Raw genomic sequence first — 26,187 nt, forward strand, 5'->3', positions numbered from 1 at the left:
GTTCTGTGGTTTGAAAATGAAAAATTTTAAGAAATTAAACAAATCTATTTGTAGACAAGATAAATTCATGCACAATTTTGAAAATTGTAACATTTTGGTTATAACTGAGATTGTTGTGACAAAATAAGTTCTAAGTTCTGAGGTGACTGTGACTATAGATCATTAAAACTGTGTGTCAGTATCTGTCTTTGTGTACAATATTTTGGACACTTCAGAAAAAAGTGAAGTGTGGTTTCAGGACTATTTTGACACAAATCACAATTAGGATTTTCCCTAAGAAAGTGCTTAAATAAATCAGCATTAAGATTACTAGCTTTATTTCTCAATTGATAATGCAGTATATTTGCTTTTCGATTGCCATAGTTAAAATAATTTTTAGGTTTGATGCAATATATACTTTTGATGACACGCTTGAAAGATATTAGTGCTGGAAGACTTCGAATACTCAAGGATAGGTCATTCCACAATTTTATAGTCGAATGGATAAAGCTATTCATATACAAAGTTAGGAGGTAAAGTACATGGCCAAAGTAAGTCCTGCAAATATTGGGGGGGGGGGGGTGTCAATCCATGAACTATCTTGTAGAATAGCACAAGTTTATGAATTTTCCTTCTTATTGCTAATATATCCCATCCAAGTTCATTATAAAGTATCGATATTGATGAATTTACCCTTAAACCTGTAATTATTCGTGCTGCTGCAACTTTAACATCTTCAAGTAAATTAGCATCTCTCTCTGTACAATTATCCCAAACAATATTTGAGTATTCAAAGATGGGCCGAACATAAGAAAAATGAATTTTTATCAATGAATCCCTTTTAAGTTGATACTTTAACATTCTTAAGACATTTAATCGTTGACATGCTTTGGCATGTATATGAAGTATATGCTTTTTCCAACTTCCATCTTTCTGGAATATTATTCCCACGTGAGTTTCAACATTTTGAATAAATGGCCCATGCTGACCAAATTCTACCTTAGGATGAGAAATATTCTTTCTACTAAAATCCATATTGACTGTTTTGATTGGGTTAAATTCGACTGCCCATTTACTAGACCACTGATGATTTTTTTTCAAGATCAATAGTCAATGAATTTGCAGAATTGACAATGTCATCATTGGCTATTCTATAAAGAGAAGTATCATCTGCAAAGAGTCTTAAAGGGTTTCTTATGTCTATAGAGATATCATTAATAAACATAAGGAAAAGAAAGGGTCCTAAAACTGACACTTGAGGGACTCCTGTATTGGTTTGTCTAGGGGTTGATGAAAAACCATCCAATACTACCTTTTGAGTTCTATCAGATAAATAATTTTCAATCCATCTAATCAATTGTACTGAAATACCATAATGCTTTAATTTATGTAAACTACCTATCTGCCATACTCTATCAAATGCTTTGGAGATATCACAGAAAACAGATCTAACATCATTGCCTTTATCAAGACAAGATATAATTGTATGATATATTTCAAGTAACTGGTTAGTTGTAGAATCACCTGGTTTAAACCCAGATTGATATTTGTGTTCTTCTGTGCAAATCAAATTCAATGACGTAGCTGAAAGTGACCAAAAGGCACAAATAGACCGAGTGTTATTTATATTGTTTGTTTATATGATGAATGCGAATGGTATTTTCAGGTATTATTTGGTTTAAAAAAGTACTTGCTTACTTTGTTAATTGTAGTGGTTTAGTGTTGCTAATCATATTCTTCTGAAAACTTCTTTTTTGAGCTGAACTATCTTTTAGTCAGTTTTTAGGAAGACATGGATGACTTGTAGATTATCTGTAACAGTTATACAGTGTTCGCGTTTAGAGGGAACATTTCTCGAGCATTAATATTAGTAAAGCGTAAACTATCATAGCGATAAATTTTCAATCAAACCTTTCGTTACGATAATCTACAAGTAATTAAGGTAGGTCAGACAGGACCATGATATACCATCAGGTCATGTTTTTATTTTTATTCATTTTAAAAAGTTATGGTAGGAAACGTATATCTTTCCTCTCGGTGACCTCAAATGACTTTGGGTATGGGTAACGACACAATCTCAGTTCATAAACAATAAGTATGAGCATTACAAAAGTGTAGCCAGGGACGACTTGTACAGACACGCTGAATACTTCCTATACGTAACCCCCGACCAAAGTTCGTTTGCGGGAGTATAAATATATTTCTCCCAAAAATCCATTCCCATGTCAAATAACATCAATGTTAGCATGTGGTAAAGAAACGTTTAGCCCTACGATATACCCACTGATTGATGACGAAGAACCCAGAAGCACAATTTGTCTACATCAATAAAATATATCGGTGATATATTTATGGAAAGATCTTTATACGGTTTCGGCAGTGATATATCATAATGATTGCTTTCAGATATAATACAATAAATGAATATAGACGTTTATGACATATTTATGTCCAGACATTTACATAAAGAATCTAGAGACCCCACGAGAGGTTGAGAATAGAACCGGCACAGTAGCTATCGTTTGGGCCGTTTTCAACAGAATGGCAATAGCATTGCCCAAGTGAGAAAAATTATTGAGAATATTAGAAATTATATCACACTTTTATATGATTGCAATACTTCATTGATTTGTATTGATGTATAGTGGTAGTACCGTTATAGACGGGGCATTGTTGTTATCGGCCACACGAGCGCCCGGTCTATTTGTAGTTGTGTTAGAAAGAATGAGAAATAATCTTTTTTTTTTTACTTTTTCTCTAGAACAATTCCTTATCGATAACATGCATAGAAGTTCTAGAATAAAAGCTTTTAAAAATAAATATAAATATATGTCTTCATTACTGTAATCAATGCGTTTCATTTTTATTTATTATTAAACAAACATTATTAAGTTACGATTTTATACGAAGGTTTTACAACCAAGTACAAGTACTCCTCGGAACTCCCCGGAATGGCAGTCTGTAAAATATAGAAGCAACTCATCACCAATTCCCAGACATTAATCAAATAACGTAAGTTATTTTGGTGTGAATTCGCTAAAACTGCGAATATTGATGTATATATTAGTTATTGCTTTGTTTAAAATCCGCGAGTGCAATCAGAGTTGCAGACATGCGCAGTATAGTCAGCCCAGCAAATCGCCATCATCACGTGACTTAGATCTGGGGATCTATTTATAAACTATGACATATTAAGCACATTTCTGAAGGAGTTTTGTCTCTGCAATCTATTGAAACTCAAAGTCTATTAATATTCATGTTTGCTTCATTTAATATTTCATAAAGTTCCAATTCAACATGCCGCCACGTAGTGATCCGGGTTAGAATATGTCCTCAGTACCCCTTGCTTGTCGTAAGAGGCGACTAAATGGGGCTGTCTTTCTGGTGAGACCTCGTGTCACAGCAGGTGTGACACGATAAAGATCCCTCCCTGCTCAAAGACCGTAAGCGCCAATCATCGGCCTAAATTTTGTTAGTGAAGGGCTGCAAAATTCAAGCCTATACTTGGCGCTTACGGTCTTTGAGCAGGGATGGATCTCTATCGTGCCACACCTGCTGTGACACGAGGTCTCACCAGAAAGACAGCCCCATTTAGTCGCCTCTTACGACAAGCAAGGGGTACTGAAGACCTATACTAACCCTGATCCCCACAGGAATCATCAGAATAAATTGTTAAATTCAAGTACATGTATATGCATATACACCTTGCATACCCTTTTTTCGGATTACCCACAAATGAAAGTACTAGTGCACCCGTAATCTTTAAATGTCACTTTCCCCAACTCATTTGAATTTACCGACACGGTCTTCGATCTTTTCATCTTCCCCCTTTGTTTACATTGATATTAACGAAACGCTGCCTGGCTTATCTTCAGCAATGTTATCATAATACTGCTCAGTAATTTTGATTTAATATTGATACGCTTATCCTCGGTAATGTTAACCTAATATTGCCTGACTTATCTTTAGTAATGTTAACCTAATATTGCCTGACTTATCTTTAGTAATGTTAACCTAATATTGCCTGACTTATCTTTAGTAATGTTAACCTAATATTGCCTGGCTTATCTTCAGTAATGTTAACCTAATATTGCCTGGCTTATCTTTAGTAATGTTAACCTAATATTGCCTGGCTTATCTTCAGTAATGTTAACCTAATATTGCCTGGCTTATCTTTAGTAATGTTAACCTAATATTGCCTGACTTATCTTCAGTAATGTTAACCTAATATTGCCTGGCTTATATTCAGTAATGTTAACCTAATATTGCATGATTTATCTTTAGTAATGTTAACCTAATATTGTCTGACTTATCCTCAGTAATGTTAACCTAATATTGCCTGGCTTATTCCCAGTAATGTAATCAATAACCATGGACAACAGACAGCAAATTTCATGTTGAATTCCTAAAATATCAGACAGCAAATATAACGGGGAAACCTGTATTTTGTCCTCTTTTGGACTTTTTGTTATTTGCGGCGAAAAATCGCTAATTATCGTTTTGCCGTCTTTTCGCGAAACGAAAAGATGACAGACCAAGTTGCTAATTTGCGGTGACTTTGTGGTGTTTTCGCCTGTATTTTGTCGTCTTTCCAAGTTTTCGTTCTGTCATCTTAATGTCTCTTCGTTATTTCGGGGCGAAAAGTCGCTAGTTATCGTTTTCTTGTTTATTCGCCTCGAATTAACGAAAAGACGACAAATTGTAAAATGGCACAAATCAGCACCATAGAAAACTCTTTTGTCAGCAGCCCGATTCGGTTTAAAATGGATCATACGCTGAACATGCTCTCGCGTATGGAATCAAATATCATGCATAACAATCATATGCAGGTGATAATGAACAATGCTGGACAACTCGCCCCCAAGACAACTCGCCCCCTCTTAGGACAACTCATCCTCTCTCAGGACAAGTCGCCCCTTCTCTTGAGACAACTCGCCCCCAATATTATATATAAGTATATTATCACATTTAATTTTATTGTGTGTGTGTAATTGTACAAAAATTTACACCGTTAACCCTATAAAGATACGTCTTAAAGTTTTTATTTCATATTTCAACACGAATGGTAAATTCTTATAGAAGCATACACAGATTTAATTAATATTGCATTTCAGAAAAAATTATTTTTTTCATTATTCAATCGGCTAGGAAAATTATATTTACTGATCCTCAGGTAATTAATTAAATGTCTCCAATACTGAAAAAATGTTGGAGGGTTGGGAGGTGTGCGTGTATGTGCTTTATCGATACAGTATACATAAGTGTTAATGTGAAGCATGAATATTCTGATACATGTAATTATCTTTTAATGCGTTTCTCAACTAATTCCCGTTGAAAAATCATAATTTTCCCATGGTAGAAATTTTAAAACGGCTTTGCTTTACGGCTTCTTTTTACGTGGCGATTTCAAAGTGAAAAGTACTCTGATGATGAGTACCTTAACTTTTGAAGTAAATTTATAACATTTTGGGAAAAATCAAACAATTAGATTTAACAACAGACGCGGATTATTGATAATTATACTACGTCAGCTGTAGACCAAGCTAATACTCTCCCTACCAAACGCTAACTTGTTTCCGCTGAAATTATATATTTTACATCCACATAAAAGTGATGATGAATTTACTGAACCCAAACACTGGATTTTCACTCAAATATTTCGTCTTGCATGAAAAGACACGAAGTTCGGTGTAAAACTTATGCAAAACTTTGTGATGTATATACTATCGATAAGAAATTTATAAATTTTTGCTAATACACCTCTTGGATTTAGACCAAAAATGATAATTGTAAACAACTCAAGAGAGGAGGCGAGTTGTCTTGAGGGCGAGTTGTCCTGATACCATAATGAATTATTGCAGCATGGATATGGGAAGTTGACAATGGAGAACCCGATGTCATCCTGTATGTCATAAAGTTGAATTGTTAATTTGCCATTTACGTCCATGTTCAGAAAACATCCAAATATAGAACAGACGCGAAAACCTCTATTTTCAAGTTTAATGAGATATATTGAATAGATAAAACGTCGTCGATGTAGGTAATTTTCAACTCTGGATTATACGAACTATAAAGCTAAACTATACAAAAGTAGTTTTGTTTGTTGTACGCACCTTTGAGAATGTTTTCAATGTTGTTGAATAAAATTTATGGGAATTTATTAAAGTAGTTCAACAAATCAGGCATCATACACCCATGTTTCATTAATAACAGAAGTTAGACGCATAAATAGGGAGTTTTTTGTTAAAAACCCATTTGTTAACGGCAAATGAAATATTTACACTTTTAAGAATTCTAGCATCCGTAATCAGCTGTTTCCCGTCGAAGTCCGAGAGGTTACTTCCAGTACTAAGGATGTGAACAAAGACGATATGTCTCTCCTCACCGTGAACTACATGTTTGAACAAACATGACCCTTTATTTTTCAGGAAATTATATATTAGGATATAAAGTATATTGGTGTACTCTTAGGAAGATTAAGTCCATTCCGAATAGAGTAGGGAGAGGTTTGCTGTATACTGCCATATGGCTTTCGGAAATGGTTGAATACTGTATTGTCATGATTCACACCAAGTGTCGTATGTTTGGACAAACTTCATTCCTTTTCGTGTTTCTAGTATATTCCATAAATACATAAAACACACGCAACGCATGTTTTAAATCCATATTGCCTGATCCCAGACATCAAAGATAAAACTTATATTTTGTATTTTGATATTTGGCATCCTTGGGGGTTCTTAGGAATAATTCAAACATTTTCTATATTTTACTGTTATTTAAAATTCCTTTAATGTCCCCTCCCTGAAATCGTGGTTCGTGCTTTGATCAATCTGAAAAGTTCTAACCTTGTGGCTCTCGTTAAGATGAATTTGTAAGATATTTTTTTAAAAAGTAGTCTTACGTGTATGTTGAATATTAAACCTTACTGGATGTATCCCTGTAAATATTCTTAGCATCAATAGTAAAATGAAAGTAGTGCATTAAAATGAAACTAGAGTTCCCTGAACGACGGGGTATTGTGGAATCGGTGTGTCGACGGAATTTCAAGTGTCTGATATACATGTACGTCATACAGGAGGATATATCATTTTGACAACTATCTACCATTACAATTTGTCATCTGAATAAAACGACCATTACTTGGTGTATGACTACTACGAAAGAGGAAACTCCCCAAGCTTCGCTTTGATTTTCAAGGAATTCCACCAGCAAAACGCATTTTTGTCAGAAAGAAATTAAGGAATTACGCGCAATGATGCAGTTTTCCGTCTTTTTTTCGTGGTATACCTCCATCCAACGAAAAAATAATGAATTTATTCCTTATCATTTAATATTTTAAAACATTGAGTTTATATGATAAAACATTATATGATTTGAGTTGAATTAAAGAGTTATTCTTGGACTACGTTCTATGTCATTTCGAGATGGGCGTAGTAATTTGTGAATACACAACTTTAAAAAAAACACCACGTAAGTCCGTTAGGCCTAATGGCGACTACCACGAACTGTTGTTTACTGTTGAGCAAACGGTTTTCTTGTGGACTGAAGAATGCAGTTTTGAAAGGATGAGTTAGAGATAAGTCCTGTTGAGAGAAAATTGCTGGAATTTTGTTGAGTGGAACTGGAATTAATTGCAAAGTTTGATGTCGGTGCTAACGGAAAGCGTGGGACACGTGCATAATCATGATGTGGGATGCCAGGTAGGGTTCTCTTGAGGGTTGTCACGGCTACCAGGTGGACAAGTGAGTGTTACAGAGGGTTTTTCGAGTTTTATCAGTGCATTTCTAAGGCGTCACAACTGTTTTAACGTCGTACCGAACCCTCGTTTCGGTGCCCACTCATAAACATATTATGCCGGAGTTCGAAACCATAGTCGTTAAGGGCTACGATATTGCAGTATCTCTGAGGCAGTGTGCGGTGTACATGTATCTGGTATTTGGGTTTGTGACATGAAGGAATTCATCGCAAGGTGCAAACTGGACTATTGTCATCCCCGTTTGAATACGTGTAACTCTCAGCCCGGAATCGCAGAAGCAGACATGTATTGTTATATTGGGGAGGGGTGTCTGAAATATCTGACGTTTTCCTGGCTTTTTATGATTTTGATATTTACTGTGCCAGGAAAATGTAAATTAATATCCAAATCATACAAAAGCCAGGAAAACGTCATATATTTCGGACTAGGGGGGGGGGGGGGTCATCAAATAGCCATGTTTGTTTCATTTTGCATAATTAATTATTATTTATATTTGATATTTGTTTGTTTTTGTTTAATGCAAGGTGAAGATAACGAACAGTGATCAATCTCATAACTCCTATAAGCAATACAAATTAGATAGTTGGGCAAACACGGACCCCTGGACACACCAGAGGTGTGATCAGGTGCCTAGGAGGAGTAAGCATCCCCTGTTTTAAATAAATCGATAGAATTGTCAAGTTTTTCTTTGTAGGATTCCCTAATCTCTATATAAATACGAAGCATCCAGAGGAATCCCCAACATTCCAACAGAAAGTAGTTCCGGCCATTTATTTTTATTTCGTTGGATACGATATTCCAATAATTTTTCAACCAATGAAAAAGCATGTAACATGTAAAATTAAATGATTCGGACATACCACCACGGGATGAGAAGGAGAACTTGGTGACCTTTCATGTGAAGGATCATTCAATGAAAAATAGGGGAGGAACAATATGACGTAACGTTAACGTTGTCGCCTACATAGAAATGGTTTAATGGACTGCTGCCAACTGTGGCCCAGCTCTGCAAGTCTCGGTGTTGTTGGTCCACTTGTTCTCGAGAAGATTATTTTAAGCACACACGCACACACACACACAAACACATTTTGTGTTTCTTAATTATCTTTCTTTGGAAGGGACACAATCCTTCTATAGAGTAAACGTGGGTTACTGTACCCAAAGGATGCCCTGTGTAAAGTGTTATTGATGATAACGTATTGACTTAGTGGTTCTCGGGAAGAGGATGAGAATGTGAACAGTGTTTATCAGGCAAATAGATGCTTTTCCATCAGAAAAGTTCACTGTAGTCTTACTGCAGATGAGCGTCAGCTGTATACGGTATAAATGCACACTATGTTTTCATTTCACGCAATGTTAGTGAGCTGAGCTTCATCCGTACCTGAATTTCATGATAAGAAATTTAATAATAAGAAATGGATCAATTTTTATCACTTTCCTCCCCAAGGAGCAATTGGTCATCATGTATTTTCTTCCAGATCGTCTGTGCCTGAAGCCATGCAGTGTAGTTTTTCACCGAAAGAAAAAAAAATCTATTAAGCATCCTTTATGAGCCATAAAATGATAACCTTCATAACAGAAATTGAAAAATCGAATTTTGTTCTGGTCGAGTATCAAAATCTCCACTTTTTTCAATGTTTTCCTAAAGGAGGTACTCTACATCGTCGTAATGGCTGACTTCCCTTTAAAACATGGATGAAAATATAAATATCAGCAATATGTGTGTATTCATTTAAAAAAAATTACGGCGACTGCAGAACTGTAGATCGCGGGTCCAGCAGGGTTTTTTAAAAAAAATTTCGGATTGTTTTCTACTAAAACTGCATTTTTTTTTTTACTAAATAAAGTAAATGTGATAGTTCACAATTTCAAAATATTGTTGTACATATTTTCCACTTTTCATCCGTGTCAAATTTCTCTGATGTAGCATTCCTCCGTAACTCGTAATCAGCATACACTGCACCTGCGTGGTCATTACCTCAGTTTATACTCAACACAAACGTTGTATCTAATGTTGAGATTTCAATGTTTCATATTCAGTAAATGAAATATAAAGATCGTTTGGAGAGAGGCTTAGTGATCAAAAATTTCCTTGACTAGAGCTTTGGTTCTTCGTGAGGTGTAAATCCTTGTCAAATCAAAGTACTGAGAACCGCTAGGCTTGGTCTGTAATGATGCTGTATGGATATACAAGTTATGATAGTACTACTAGCATATAAAATATATTTTCAATAATTTGCTGCAATTGACAAGTAATCGAAAGAATAGAATAATGGAATGTGACCGAAAACACTTTTCTAAGGAACTATCAATGCATGTTATACTAGCATTGGGAATTTCCTTATGATATATTTTCATGGAACATTGGAACACTTTTCTAAGCAAATATAAATGCATGCTTTGCTAGTATTTGAGTATGTCTCATGAAATGATTTTTTTTATGAAACGGAAAAATAAAAGGTGAAGATAACAGTGATCAATCTCATAATTTCTATAAGGAATACAAAATAGAGAGTTGGGTAATCACGGACCCTGAATATACCAGAGATGGGATCAGGTGCCTCGGAGGAGTAAGCACCCCTGTCGACTGGTCACACCCGCCGTCAGCTCTTTACCTTGATCAGGTAAATGGAGTAATTCATAATCAAAGTCAGTGGGTAAAGGCTTAACAATCGGTGTGAAACATGTCAGACATCATTTGATCCAATGACAGGCTATATTGGCAAACTAGATCGTTACAATAAAAAACTTGTTTGTCAGTAGCCTTTCTCGATTTATAAGGGAAGTTGACGATGAACAAGCTGAAATCATCCCGTTTGTCATAAAGTTGAGTTGTTAGTTTGCCGTTAATATCTATTTTAAATAAAATATTTAAATACGAAGCAGATGTAGACGACTTTGTAGTGTCTTTTATTTCGAGTTCATAGGAATATATCGAATCGACATAGGAATGAAAATGATTATTGTTAATAGATAAAACGTCGATATATCTAAATGTCGAGTTGAAGGCCATAGCAAGAGGTTGTTTCTTCTCATTTTGAAATGTTTCAATAAATTCTGCCTCATCAGAATATAAAAACAGGTCATCTAACAAAGGAGCAAAATTCGAGCCCATGGGAATTTTAAGACTGTTGGAAAATCTTATCACCAAAGACATCGAAGATATTGTAAATGTCATCATAGTTTTGATATCAACATCAGAGAACTTGTGAAAGGTGAAGATAACGATCAGTGATCAATCTCATAACTTCTATAAGCAATACAAAATAGAGAATTGGGCAAACACGGACCCCTGGATATACTAGAGGTGGGATCAGGTACCTAGGAGGAGTAAGCATCCCCTGTCGACCGGTCACACCCGCCGTGAGCCCTATATCTTGATCAGGTAAACGGAGTTATCCATAGTCAAAATCAGCGTGCCAGGAACGGCCTCACACTCGGTATGAAACAAGTCAGACAGCATTTGACCCAATCATAAGTTGTATTGGTAAACTAGATTGTTATAACGGCCATAGAATTTGCGAAATGCTGACTTTAAACGTTGAAACCCCTGCATCATCAACTTGTTTGTCAGTAGCCTGCCTCGATTTAAAAACTGATCATAAGCAAAACAAGCTCTTGGGTATCAAACCAGTTGAGAGATATAAACACCATATGCAGTTGATAATGGAATATTGCTACGTAAATATGGGAAGTTGACAATGGAGAAGCTGAAATCATCCAGTTTATCATAAAATTGAGTTGTTAGTTTGCCGTTAATATCTATTGTCAATAGAATATCTAAGTATGAAGCAGATGTTGACGACTCTGTGTGTCTATCATTTCGAGTTCACAGGAGTATATCGAATCGACAGATGAATGAAAATTATTATTGTTGATAAATAAAACATCGTCGATATACATGTATCTAAATGTCGCACTGAAGGCTACAGAAAGAGATTTTTTCTTCTTACGTAGAAGTTTTTGAATAAATTATAAGAATACATACCGCCGCGGTGGCCGAGAGGTTAGAGCGTTCGCCCCGCATGCGGTAGGCCGGGGTTCGAACCCCGGCCGTGACAGACCCAAGTCGTTAAAACGGGTAGTGAGAGTTCCATCGCCAAACGCTCGGCATCAGATGTGAATGTCACGGGTCCTCGGAGATGACCTTAAAAACGGATGTCCCATGTCACAGTAGGTGTGGCACGCTAAAAAACACTCACTGCTCAATGGCCGTAAGCGCCGAGCATAGGCCTAAATTTGAAGCCCTTCTCCGCTGTTGGTGACGTCTCCATATGAGTGAAAAATTAAGACGTTAAGCAAGATACAATCTATCAATCATAAGAATATAAAAACAGGTCAGCTAACAAAGGGTCACAATTCGTGACCATGGAAATTCCAACAGACTGTTAGAAGACCTGATCACCAAAGACTACGTAGATACTGTCAATGAGGAACTCCAGCATATTCTTAATTTCAACTTCAGTGTACTTGTGTGTGGAATCAGAGTGGTGTTTAACAAAGTAATTTTTTTGATGACTGATCACTAGATATGACTATTTCCGTTTTCCATTTTTGTTGACAAACCATCTGTCTATGATGTCAAAAAATCTAGTCAATAATTTATCATGAGGAATGTTTGTGTAAAGTGTTGAAAAGTAATACCTTTTGATGTTGATTTTTTTTTTGAAAATGATTTTTTATTTTTATCAAAACACTTTACACAAACAACTGATATACAATAAACAGGTTTACATATTGATTTTCAAAAGAAAAAAATCAGCACATAGACTTTTACGTATTGCGTACACTTACATGTTTTTTACGTTACTGAGTTATAAGCATTATGTATTCAACACATAAACTTGCATATATTATACACAAGCACTATACATCAGGCATAGACATACAAGTATTATACATTGATTTACGTGTCTTCTACACATGTATGATGTAACACACATATTCAAAAAAATATTTATAGGTTTATAATTATATTGTACAAAAATGTAGCTAGTTATGATAGTAATATTGGAATTAATTGAAAGATCAACATATGCAAGATGATACACAATTATCAATAGTCCATAAAAGTGTCCTCTTGATCTTTAACTGAGGGACATCCCCCCTCAGAGGGTGGTATCATGACATTCAGTGATTATAATCTCTACACGTAAGATTAGTTAGCATCTTTTTGAAAAAATGAAAATGCTTTGTGTTGCTAGTAGCAAATAGTATTTCTGAATATTATGAAATACATGCGTTCAAGTTGCATATAAACCCTTCAAACGTTTCATCAATTTTTTCAAGTCTACAATACATTTTATATTTGTACATTTTTAGAGCTATAAAGGATAAAAGTAAATTGAACACTACAGTTGTTTCATTTCTGACAGAGAAAAATCCAACGACAACATTTTTCCATTTTACATCAAAACCCATGAAATTACTAATTTCCATATAATTTGTACATTTACACTATCAAATATTTTAAAAGTGTTTTGAATTATCAATCTTATCGCTACACGTTTCACACATGCAGGTCGTATCTTTATTGATTTCATTACTGTAATAATTATTTGAAAGTATATTATATTACAGTTTATAGTTAAATTCTGCAATTGTTTTGTCTTGAAGCATTTCTACTTTATTCATATATATTGTTGTTGATTTGAAAACAGAAAAGGTGTTGTGATTTCAAATTTACTAAAAGTAAAATTTAGAATCCACATTTGATTTTGTCTATAAAAAGTGATCTTTACCACTCCATTTCACAAAAACCATAAGTAGGCTATTCGGTACGATGATTTTTTACGAATTTCCAAACCACGTGGTGTTCATAACCTACTCTACGTGTTTCAAAACGTGTCATAAAATATTTGCTTGCTATCGTAGCAAGAGAATATCTAAGGGATATTAATTCCTTTAAGGAAATATATGATACTGCGTCGGTATTTTGACAGAAACCCAAATGGGCGCGAACTCCATTTGTTTTGGAATACTTCATTACCCGATCCAATGACTGTTCAACAATAATAATCGCTTGTCCCTAGTGCTCAAAACTCCCAAAATTACCATATACAGTCTGCCAATGACGTTCATATCAAATTAATTTACAACCCGTTAAGAGAAAATACTTCTCAATCTGCTAAGGACGTTTCATTTAATTTTAAATGCTCAGTAACTTTACGCATTAAATTAGTAAATATTACAGTGGATACCGGTTTCTATCTATTACATTGAAAAAATTGAAGACAAAGAATACTTTAGTTTATAATGTAAAACTTATACGGTACCAATATCGATGCACCAGGTGCGCATTTCGACAAATAATGTCTCTTCAGTGATGCTCAAACCGAAATTTTGGAAAATCGAAATAACAATAAACTTGTAGGAGCTAAAAGGAAAACTAGAGTGCCAAAAAAAAAAAAAAAAAAAAAAAAAAAACAAACAAACACTGGAGCCAAATTCGTCCAAGGATAAGAGCTCTGCATGAGGGAGATAATCTTTAATTTTGAAATGAATTTCTAAATTTTATCGTACCAATTAAATATACATCCGTATTTTCAAGCTAATAACGAAGTACTTAGCTACTGGGCTATAGAGACCCTCGGGGACTAACAGTCCACCAGCAGAGGCCTCGACCCAGGGGTCATAAACCATTTCTTGATACCACACAACAATTCATTCACATGGAAATATTCAATTCAATAATCAATTGCTTCAATTCCATTTTTGCAAACAATACATGCATTGGATTCAACTCTTATAGCGAAGTGCTAGGGGACGAACAATGAACATGATTCTTTATATCCAAGAAAAGTTAATAACATGTTGGTTTTTTTTTTTTTAAATCTACAAGGAATGTTAAAATAGTCATTTGTTGTTTGTAGTATTTACAACTGCAATCATGGAAGTGCTTCTCGTATTTTATTCTAGTAATAAACACGCCACTTCTGCTTCATTTTCATAAAGAACTGACAAGTACAGTGTACATTTATTACCTTGAAATTTGCTATACAGGTAAGTAGAACAGACCCCAATCCCCTTTATTTGAGTATCCTGTCATGCTGTGTGTTTTCTTCTTTTTTTTCTTTTTTACAATTGCACTCGAAAGTCCAGACATTTAGCATAATTCGTTTTCATCTTTTAAGAGTTTCAAGGATTCAAAACTTACGAAATTCCATTGGCAACCAAGTATAGTAAATTACTTACAATGACTGCATTAAATGTTCCAAAATACAGATGCATTATTAATAGTACAAGTAATTGTAAGGTTAATAAACCATAATAGTTCATTGAGAATTTTTCCTATTAATGGAACATTCAAATTTCTAGTCCAGTTAAGGAGACTGTCTTTCTACAAATAATTGCTCGTTTAATTACTTGAGTTTTACACACAAACACATAGTCAGTTTTAAGAAAAATATACATAAAAAGATAAACTTGTACCTCTTCAAGTGTAAGTGAAACACATTTCTTTTGTGGTTCTTTAAAAGTTTTAGTTACGGAGTTAGGACGAAAGACAATACTAACACACTAATAGATACTTCCAACCAGGTAGATTATCGTTTCAATTCATTTCCTACGTTTATGTTATCCTCTTTCAAATGTAAGATAGTGTTATACTGCTAAATCAATTCACAACACTGTTACTGATCGTAAAGTCAATGTCTTCGCGCCCTAGCCTTTTTCCTCCTTTCTACGTCGTCCTCCGAGTCTGGTTCAGATTCAGTCGGCATTCTTTTCTCCTTCTCCTCATCTCTCTTCTTCCTCTGTTTCTTATCGTAATCGTCTTTTTTCCAAGGGTCCCCCTCTTTCCGCTTCTTTCTATCCTTCGGTTCATCTCTCGACGTCTTCTTCCTGCTCGGTGACCGCTTGCGTGATCTTCTACGCCTTGGAGATTCAGACAGGGATCTGCGTCGAGATCTCCCTCTCCCTCTCGATCTTTTCGGTGACCTGCTTCTACTCCTCCTTGTACGTTTGTCACGATACCGCTTGGGAGTTCTACTTCTACTTCGACCTCGGGACCTACCACGTGATCTATCGGAATATGGTGTTCTACTTCTGTCTCTTCGACGACCATGGGATCTTGATCTATCACGCGATCGGCGAGGTTTCCTACTTCGTCCACGAGAATATGATCTCCTAGGAGTTCTTCGACGACTTCGAGTTCTACTTCTGTCACGTGACCTACTCTTATGTCTTCTTCGTGATCGGCCACGTGACCGGCTAGGAGTTCTATAACGTGATCGGCTTCGTCTTCTCGAGGGTGAACGAGAATATCTTCTATCATAAGATCGACTCCTGTCCCTCCTAGATGACCTCCGCCGACTTTTAGACCTTCTTTTAGATCTTGTTCTTGATCTTTTCCTACGACTAAGTGACCTAGATTTATGACCTCGTTTACTTTCATCTGTGGAATCCTCCTCATCATCATCACTTTCTTCGGTTTCTGATTTCTTTTTCTGCTTTGCTTTCGTTTTTTTCTTAGGAGCTTGTTTTTTGGAAACAGGTTCAGAATCTGAAGAGTCGAAATTTTTCTTTTGGGTTGGTTTAATCCGTTTCTTCTTGGGAGCTTGCCTTTTGGGAACAGGTTCACCAGAATCTGAAGAATCGAAATTTTTCTTTTGGGTGGGCTTAATCAGTTTGGAAAAGATGCCTCTTCCAGAGTCCTCCGAGTTTTCTGATTCTTCGGAGGCGTCCTCTTCCAATCCACTGTCTCTAGTTACCCCTCTATCTAAATTTGGGATTGGCCTGCTGTAAATTGAATTAAAATATCAGAATTTGTTCCATCTTGCAGATAGTACACGATACCGTTTATATTTATTTAAAATAATGTTTGAAATATTTACAATATATTAGTTAATATGCCATACTGATATTTATAAATTTGGTTGTACAGATTTGAAAGAATATATAATAATTATCAAATTCATATAAACGATGATGAGGTTTCTTACTGTTGGCTCTCAAGACGGGAATTTCTTGTCTTTGACTATTGATGTGCTTGTTGTGAAGTTATCTATTTATGATATTTTGGGACAGAAATGTTTCTTCAATTGGATTTAAGAAAATCTAAATTCATTAATCTGTAGCGAGAGATGAGAAACAGAGTGAAAGTGTTTATTTTCAAAATTAAATATTGAGAGTTCCATTTTGTAATACCATCACTGATTGTTAAAACTGATTTTATTAAGTTTACATCTTACATGCGACTGTAAGAAAGCACTAGCAGACCTTTTCCCAATATGTATTGAGTATTACTCTTTGCAGCATTGCACCATCCAAAATGCTCTACGACACAATGCGCACACATGAATCGATAAAAATATGAAGATAGCGATCAATCTCATAAATCATATAAAGTATACAATTTCAGGCTGAGAAAGGCAAACACTGAACCCTGGGCATACCAGACGTGGAATCAGGTGCCTAGGAGGAAGGAGTAACCATCCTCTGTTGACCGGCTATATATATGAAGTGAGCCCTGTATTTTTGTCAGGTAAACGGAGTCATCCACAATCAAAATCAGTATGTAAAGAACGCCCATTCAACTTGAGGACGTTGTATTGACAAATAAAACATAATTATAACCATAAAATTTGTCAAATGCTGACTTTAAATGAGTCTATTGAAACCTATATAATATCAACTTATTTGTCAGTATAGTTTGCCTCTGCCTAAATTTCATCATACGCAGGACATGCTCTTGGGGATCGAATCAGATGTGAGACATAAATACCATTTGCAGGTGATACTGAAATATTTACAACATAAATATGGGAACGTGGCGATGGAGGAGCTGCTTACAGACGTCATCCCATTGTCATAAAGTGCCGCTAACGTCCATGTTCAATAAAATATTCAAATACCAAGCATATATGGTAGACTCTATGGTAGACCCTATGGTGCCTTTTATTTCGAGTTTACTGAGCTATATCAAACCGACATATAATAGATAACATTGTTGATAGAGAAGATGTCGAATTAAAGGCCACAACAAGCGATTTTTTCTCCTCATTTAGAAGCTTTTCAATAAATCCTAATACAAAGACAGGTCAGCTAGTAAAGGAGCATTTTCATGTAAAACTTATACGGTACCAATTTTGATGCACCAGATGCGCATTTCGACAAATAATGTCTCTTCAGTGATGCTCAACCGAAATGTTTGAAATCCGAAATAACTATGAAGTTTTAGAGCTAAATATAGCCAAAAACAGCGTGCCAAAAAATTGGAGCCAAATTCGTCCAAGGATAATGAGGGAGATAATCCTTATTACACTTTGATTAAAGTTTCCCCATCTGAGAAATCTCCAAGGACAAGAAATATCTAATTCTGCACAAGCCAAAATAATTTGATCAACGATAATTCTGCCGCAAAAGCGCCATTTGTCTGCGAGGAGAGCTAAATAAATCAGTTTATCATATGAAGAGCCCTTTAATATAGAATCAGCCTTTAAATCCTTGTTTATCATTTGAGCGACTTTGTTTTCAAAACTTCAATTTCGGATTCGTCTTAACCATCATCACTTTCTCCGATTTGTAATTTCCTTTGTCCTCTGCATTTTTAGAGTTGTCTAGATTCGCCATCAACACAGGCAATCTTCACCCTCAGAATACCGAAGTCTGCATTTTTAGATTTGTCTAAATTCACCATAAACACATATAAACTTAACTCTCAGAATACCGAAGTCTAAATTCACCAGAAACACATATAAACTTAACTCTCAGAATACCGAAGTCTGCATTTTTAGATTTGTCTAAATTCACCATAAACACATATAAACTTAACTCTCAGAATACCGAAGTCCTCTGGTATTACTAAAATGTACAAAGGAGTTCCTACATGCAGTTTTTAATACTGAGTGTAAACTAATAAAGGTATACAATGTATTTGTTTTATGCTGAAAAATATGATGGTGTTGAATATATCAGAGACATTTCTCTGAATATTTATAAAAATATCATTTTTCAAACGGAAATACTGTGGGCGCTAACATGGGAATGAATATTAACAAAGAAAGAAGAAGCAAAACTCATGACTTATGTGTATATTTGTGTTAAAATAAAATACATAAATTGATATATTTTTATATATGAATTAAAAATTTGACATCATGTTATTTCAAATTGCTATTCTAATTCTATTTAATGTTATAAATACATGTATAGCACTAGTGAATAAGGATTAAAGGGACTGGTTCACGATTTTTGAACAAAAATATTTCTCATTTTTGATGTTAAACATTAAAAGCATAACTCATTTAATGTTGACAGCCACAATTTTGACCTTCTGAATGCAAGAATAAAAGCACTATTTTAGCCTTAAATCCGTGTTATTTAAACAAAGACTCGAGTCATTTTATGTACATGCATACAAATATTAATTTTGTAATATAAAGCATCTTGATTTTGCATAGTCACAAGTTTTAACTTTTAGATGACACCTTTTTACCCGAAGAAGGCTTGAAATGTGAAAGATATAATAAACTTAGATCGATATCCATTTCTTTTGAAAATTTCGCAAACAATAATATATCGCAATCTCACTAAAAATGAGCTTCTGTGATAATGCATAACCTTAATTTTTATGTAAATCTTTTAAACACATTAGACAGTAGATTTTGATCATAAAAGGTAAAAACAAAATTTGGGGGGAAATCGTGAATCAGCCCCTTTAAGTCCCAAAAGTTTCAGGTTTCTTACTCAATTTGAATCTTATATGTGATTATTATGAGGATATTTTCAGCTTGGGTTCTGTTATTTGAATGCTATTTATATTCATATGAAGCAGAATTTATTCAAAAACTTCTACGTGAGAAGAAAAAATCTCTCGCTGTGACCTTCAATTCGACTTTTAGATATATCGATGACGTTTTGTCTATTAACAATGATAGCTTTCATTCATATGTCGATTTGATATATCCCTGTGAGCTCGAAATAAAGGACACCACAGAGTCGTCCACTTCTGCTTCATACTTAGATATTTTATTGAAAGTAGACATTAACGGCAAACTAACAACTCAACTGTATGACAAACGGGATTATTTCAGCTTCTCCGTCGTCAACTTCCCACATTTATGTAGCAATATTCCATTATCACCTACATATGGTGTTTATATATCTCAACTGATTCGATATGTAAGAGCTTGTTCTGGGTATAGTCAGTTTTTAAATCGAGGTAAGCTACTGACAAACAAGTTGATGGTACAGGGATTTCAACAGTCTCGATTGAAGTCAGCATTTCGCAAATTCTATGGTCGTTATAACGATCTAGTTCGCCAATACAACCTCGCATTGGGTCAAATGCTGTCTGACGTGTTTCATACCGATTGTTAAGCCGTTCTTGGCACACTGATTTTGACTGCGGATAACTCCGTTTACCTGATCAGGATATGGGGCTCACGGCGGGTGTGACCGGTCAACAGGGGATGCTTACTCCTCCTAGGCACCTGATCCCACCTCTGGTGTGTCCAGGGGTCCGTGTTTGCCCAACTATCTATTTTGTATTGCTTGTAGGAGTTATGAGATTGATCACTGTTCGTTATATTCACCTTGCATTGGAAATGATGACATGGAATGCAGTCCTAAAACCCCCTTGAAAATTTCTTCCTTTTGGTAAAGTGACGATAACGAACTTCTATAAGCAATACAAAATAGAGAGTTGGGCAAACACGAACCTCTGGATATACCAGATATCAAATGAATGAAAGGTGAAGATAACGAATAGTGATCAATCTCATAACTTCCATAAGTAATACAAAATAGATAGTTGGGCAAACATGGACACACTAGAGGTGGGATCAGGTGCCTAGGAGGAGTAAGCATCCCCTGTTGACCGGTCACACCCGCCGTGAGCCCTATATCTTGATCAGGTAAACGGAGTTACCCGTAGTCAAAATCAGTGTGCAAAGAGTGGTTTAACACTCGGTATGAAACACGTCAGACAGCATTTGACCCAATCATAGGTTATATTGGCAAACTAGATCGTTATAACGACCATAGAATTTGCGAAATGCTGACTTTAAACGAGACTGTTGAGACCCCTGTACCATCAATTTGTTTGTCAGTAGCTTGCCTCGATTTGAAAACTTACCATACGCAGAACAAGCTCTTGCGTATCAAATCAGTTGAGAGATATAAACACCATATGTATACAATTACATTGAAAGTTGTTTGTTTAATTGATTTACATCCCATCAGGTGTTTTAACACCATATGCAGGTGACAATGGAATATTGCTACATAAATATGGGAAGTTGACAATGGAGAAGCTGAAATCATCCCATTTGTCATAGGTTGAGTTGTTAATTTGCCGTTCATATCTACTTTCAATAAAATATATCAGTATGAAGTAAAAAAAAAACATGCACGGTTGCAAATTGTCAATGTATTGGGAATGGTTGTAAATGTATCCTACGTTATGCTTTCATAGAATGGTTGTATCCAGCGTTACATTTTAATTATCATTAATAAACGTCTTAATCGCAAAGTTTTCTTATGATATGCATTTGCAATTATGTTGTCTTTTCACTGATGTAATTGAATTTTAGGTGGGTTTTTCTGTTTTCTAAAAATATGAAGAAAACGAACGACAGAGACCAATTTACACGAAATTTTCTAACTGTGTTGAAGTGTTTGAGGAAATGGTAGGGGATCTTACCAAATGTTTTATATCATTCAAACCAGAATTCATTGCGTTACCTGATAGACTATAGGATTCATAAGAATTATCAGTACTGTATAAAGAAAAAATATGGGCTACTTTCTAACCGCTCCTCACGGACATTTACACTTTCCATAGTAAATTACCACAAGGTTGGTTGTACTTTGCGTTAAGCACGATTGGTGCAATCTGTGTAAGAATGGTCGTATCCAAATGACGTTTGATCACGCGTACGGCGATTATAAAAGCTGAGACAGTCAGGCTAATCCAGTAACCGGGTGGTAACACACGGTGAGCATCAAAGAGCCAATACGAAGTAGGAAGTCTTAAATGCCTTAAATAAGCTTTTGGGGCTTTGGGGTATACATCATATGAACAGTCATCAATCCCAAAAATCCAATAAGGAATACAAAATTAAGACTAGGGCAAACACGGACAACTGGAGTCCTGAACACACCAGAGGTGGGGTCAGGTGCCCAGGAAGAGTAAGCTCCCCCTGTTAAACAGTCATATCCGCCGTCAGCCCTCTATCTTCAACAGGTAAATGAAGTAACCCGAAGTCAAAATCAATATGGAATGGACGGTGGTATATAACACGCCAAACAACATCCAACCTAATGACCAACTCATTGTATAAATTTGCAAATACATGTACGTTCATCATAAAGACCACAGAATTTGCAAAACGCCTGCAAAATCTATTTCTTTGTCAGTAGCTTGGTTTGGTTTAAAAATTGATCATACGCAGAACATGCTCACAAACTATTTAGGCTGTTATAGAAAATCAAGTGCACCTAAGTCCCTGGAAGGCGTGTGCGATTTGTAGGCCTTCAATATATATGCAGCATAACTTAAGCCTGGACCTCTGACACTTGGCTAAATTGTGAATTTAACCCCTGTACCCACTCGTTCAGTTTGTGTACGAGATATTCAAAATTGTGAGCAAAACAGATCGCCCAGAGCTCTGACCTCACGCAACATGAATTTCACAGGTTGTAAAAGTAATGACAGATCGTTGATTCCCCGTAAGATGCTTTCTTATTTTCAGCAATCCAAGAGCAATGTATTAGATCATAGAAACAACACATCCTTCTTTCATAGCATACTCATGATTTATACAAATGTAAATATATTTATTTGAAATGACAAGTATAAACAGTTAACAATTCCATGTTAATATTATCACAGAGAGGCTAATGTACGCATGTTATCAATTAATGTCTACATAAGAACCATAGCGATAACTTCTACCAGAGCCAGAGTAATTCTATGAGGCTATACGTAGGTGATTGATTTGTCCCAGAAAATCGTAGACACTGCCATCAAAAGAATACAACATATAACAAGCGGATTTCACCCAAATCCTTATTAATGAGCACAAAACCTTTCCTGGTACTATCGCCGGACGTAAAATTTTATAGAAGAAATTATAGTCACATGACTCCACTGCACACATTGTTTCTTTTAAGCAATATGATTGGTTTCTAAACTGGTTTGATTTAGATTTCTTGAAGGCATTCCACTCTTTCAGTTCACATTTCAATGATGCGTTAATAAATTAGTTTACAATACTTGGCGTTAATAAATTAGTTTACAATACTTGGCATCATGCCAATCCATGATCCGGTTGGGCTACATGTGGACGGCCGAAACATTGAAAAGAGCATGTGTCAATCAAATGGCATATATAAAGTTTCCTAAAACATTTTCAGTGAATTTTCATAGTTCAAAAGAAAATAATTATCTTCGTACTTTTCCGCTAATCAAAAGTTGCGTACACATCATTCAATAATTTGGTGTACATTCTTCTTTCTACGAAACATGTAGTAAAAGTGTTTCATGTCAGTCAACCAGCGTGGAACAGTGCGCAGAGAGCGTATACCATGCATCAAGTTGCCCCCTCTACACTATACTATACTGGTGTAATTTTATGAATATGATGATGCATCTAATATCTGAAAATTTGGTTGAAATCCGTGCATTGTGTAGATCGGAAGGTCTACGATTTTCTTGGAACAACCCTGATGTGTAATCTATGTTCGCTTACCTATACACATATATGTGTACGGCTGTATACGTCATCGCTTTACAAATCATATGAAAACTGCACCACGGGCAATATTTCACTGCAATGTTAGAAATATCATAGAGGGCAGAAGGCGTTTGAAAGATTTGCGTACGGACATGGGCGTATCATAATGATAGTGGATGTATCTATGATATATTTCATGAAATTCTATTTGTGTTTCTGTTCTAGCATTCCTCATCATCTGCGTATCATATCGAAAAAAATTATTCTTCTAAAAAATGGAAGAACAAAATAAAATTCGTTGCGGACATTCTTGATCTAAATATACCCAATTATCTAGTCTAGGATCATCAAACAGACATAGCACTCGGATCATTAACGTCCTATCTGTCCAGAGCCAATCAAAGACAAAAATTGTTCTTTCAATTGAGAGTTGAAATAGGACTTGGATAGTAACTTCGTATGCAATTACGCTAATATCAAAGTGAATCTTTAATTGACTATGACTTTTGCTGAGCTCAAACGAAACAAAACCACAGCTCCAACCGAAATGAGCCCATCACATAAAATGACGTTGCAAACTTGCAATTGCGCCCGGAAATAATGTTCCCTGTGTTGCGAAGAATAACAATTCCTTTTTTGCAATGCTGGTATGAGAAACGAGATCATGATTCTACCAAGTAGTTCTAAATGGATCACTTTCCGATGAATTCACAGCAGATGAAGACTGTCCGTTTGTATTTGAATTTGCCTTTTGTTGTCTGATTTTCCAAAGAATATACGTTAATCGGGACTTCCATTTTGACCATCTACAAACGAAAAAAAGAGAAAAATGCACACGCTGAGAGGGATTTCTCCACGGCAGAACCTTATTGCACAGAAATAAACATCAAGCTCGGTGTAATTCAATTCTGTAGCACGACAGACATCAAGGACGCTGTTACATTTCAGATTACAAGGCTGTAATGCTAGTTCCATGTGCATTAAGGTTAAGTAGAAAATACACAGGAATGTTTGATTTATTGATGAAATATTTCAAATTATAACGTAAAGTTTACATTAGACTAGTATTTTTTAAAACCAAAAACAAAAGCATCAAGTAAGTATTAGAACAACAATGGCAAAGTTTAATGAAAATATATTACAAAAACTTAATATCAATTTCATTCATACTATATTATGTATCAATTCATCTGGCAAAGAAACTACAACACGAATGACAAAGAACCCTAGATAGTACAAGTACTATTATCACAGTGTCAAATGTACTGAATCAAGTACTATTATCAGTGTCAAATGCACTAGTACTGGATATACTACATGTACTATAGCAATGCAGCCAACTAAAAAGAACATTATAAACACAACATCAGCTACTACTACAAAAAACAACAAATTAATCATAAAAAACAAGGACTGATACAGAGGATAAAGACCTGTAAATATTTATCATTGCAAGAAGAATCATACACCATTGGTTCCTTACTTGAAAGTTAATTACAGAAAGAAAACTTAGATGTTTGAATAATACGGAGTATAAAGTATGATCTAGTATTTTCACAGAAATGATTACAGGTTGCAGAAAGTCGTTTCAAATAATAAATACTACTCCAGAGTAATCCAGAAGAAGGGAGTAGTGCTAAGACAGTGTATGGTCAAAAGTGGATTCGGGCAATATCAATCTGTGGAATTGGGCAATATCAATCTGTGGAATCGGGCAATATCAATCTTTACAACATCAATCTTGGAAGGTTATCTAATGATGTGAACAATATTGACAAAGGCTACGTTACGACGGGACGTGAAATGTGAAATTCGGATTAATGAGAGGGGGGGTGAAATGTGAGTAGAGGTTCACTACGGGGATGAGAAATGTCGAAAAGCCCACCAGGGTTAGGAAAAATAAAACACATGCAGACATACCGGAACATTAAATACCAAAACCCATTAACAATTAACAATACCGAGATTGTACAACAGATTTTTACGTTGTAACATTGAGATATATCGATACTACACAAAATCCCCCGCAGTAAATAAGAAACTGTGTATTAACAAGTAAATTACCAGGTCATTATGACTTGAAACTCTTCAAACTTACACCCTAAAAATCAGGTTCACATGTGCTCATCTGAAATTCTCAAAGTCCCAGGACTATACAGCATGGTTTAAACAAACTTGAATGTATACCATACCGGGGTATATATACCAGTATATGGCGATCCTCACTTATTAATTGAACAAATTGAATACTTCTTTTTTCTTAAGAGTAGATATTTTTCTGGCCCCAGGGGTATTAATTTAGACAAGTTTTAATCCACTTGATAAAAGGATTCTTACAAATTAATATAGAAAATTCTACCCTTGCAGTTGTCGAAAAGACTTCCGATATAAAACTTCGCTTCCGGTAGCTCAGTGGTAGAACCGGGAGGCGTGAGTTTGATCCTCGCTCGTGCCGTGGCTGCGTCAAACCTGAGACGTAAATATAGGTAGTGATTGCTCGCCCGGTCTTTAGAAGTGAGAATCGCGATTCTTTCAGATATGACCCTAAAAACGGAGGTCCCGTGTAGCGACAGGCGTTAGCACGATAAATAACCCTCACTAATACGACCCCGAGCGCTAAGCATAGGTCTAAATTTATGGCACATCACCTACAGCTGGTGACGCCTCAATATGAGTGAAATTTTTTATATGGAACGTATAATAAACTATCAATCAAACCGATATAAAACTTGTAACAGTTTCATCAAAGTCCAAGGGAGCAGGATAATGGTT

At 35.5% G+C, this 26,187-nt stretch overlaps 1 protein-coding gene across 16 annotated transcripts in view; it reads right to left on the minus strand.

Moving 5' to 3' along the window:
- Window positions 1-12,189: 12,189 nt before the first annotated feature.
- The window catches only part of LOC125668762 (serine/arginine repetitive matrix protein 2-like), a 50,278-nt gene continuing 36,280 nt past the window's right edge, over window positions 12,190-26,187 (minus strand). For 7 of the 16 annotated variants that reach the window (XM_048903156.2, XM_048903149.2, XM_048903148.2 and 4 more), the window contains one exon: window positions 12,190-16,474. In XM_048903156.2, the coding sequence (XP_048759113.2) occupies window positions 15,382-16,474 (1,093 nt within the window). In that variant the 3' untranslated portion in view covers window positions 12,190-15,381. Of the gene's footprint in view, window positions 16,475-24,082; window positions 24,222-26,187 lie in introns of those variants that run through there. The other 9 variants (XM_048903158.2, XM_048903154.2, XM_048903152.2 and 6 more) reach the window with 3 other exon arrangements.

This window comes from Ostrea edulis, chromosome 4, assembly GCF_947568905.1.
Source record: "Ostrea edulis chromosome 4, xbOstEdul1.1, whole genome shotgun sequence".
NCBI classification, from domain to species: domain Eukaryota; kingdom Metazoa; phylum Mollusca; class Bivalvia; order Ostreida; family Ostreidae; genus Ostrea; species Ostrea edulis.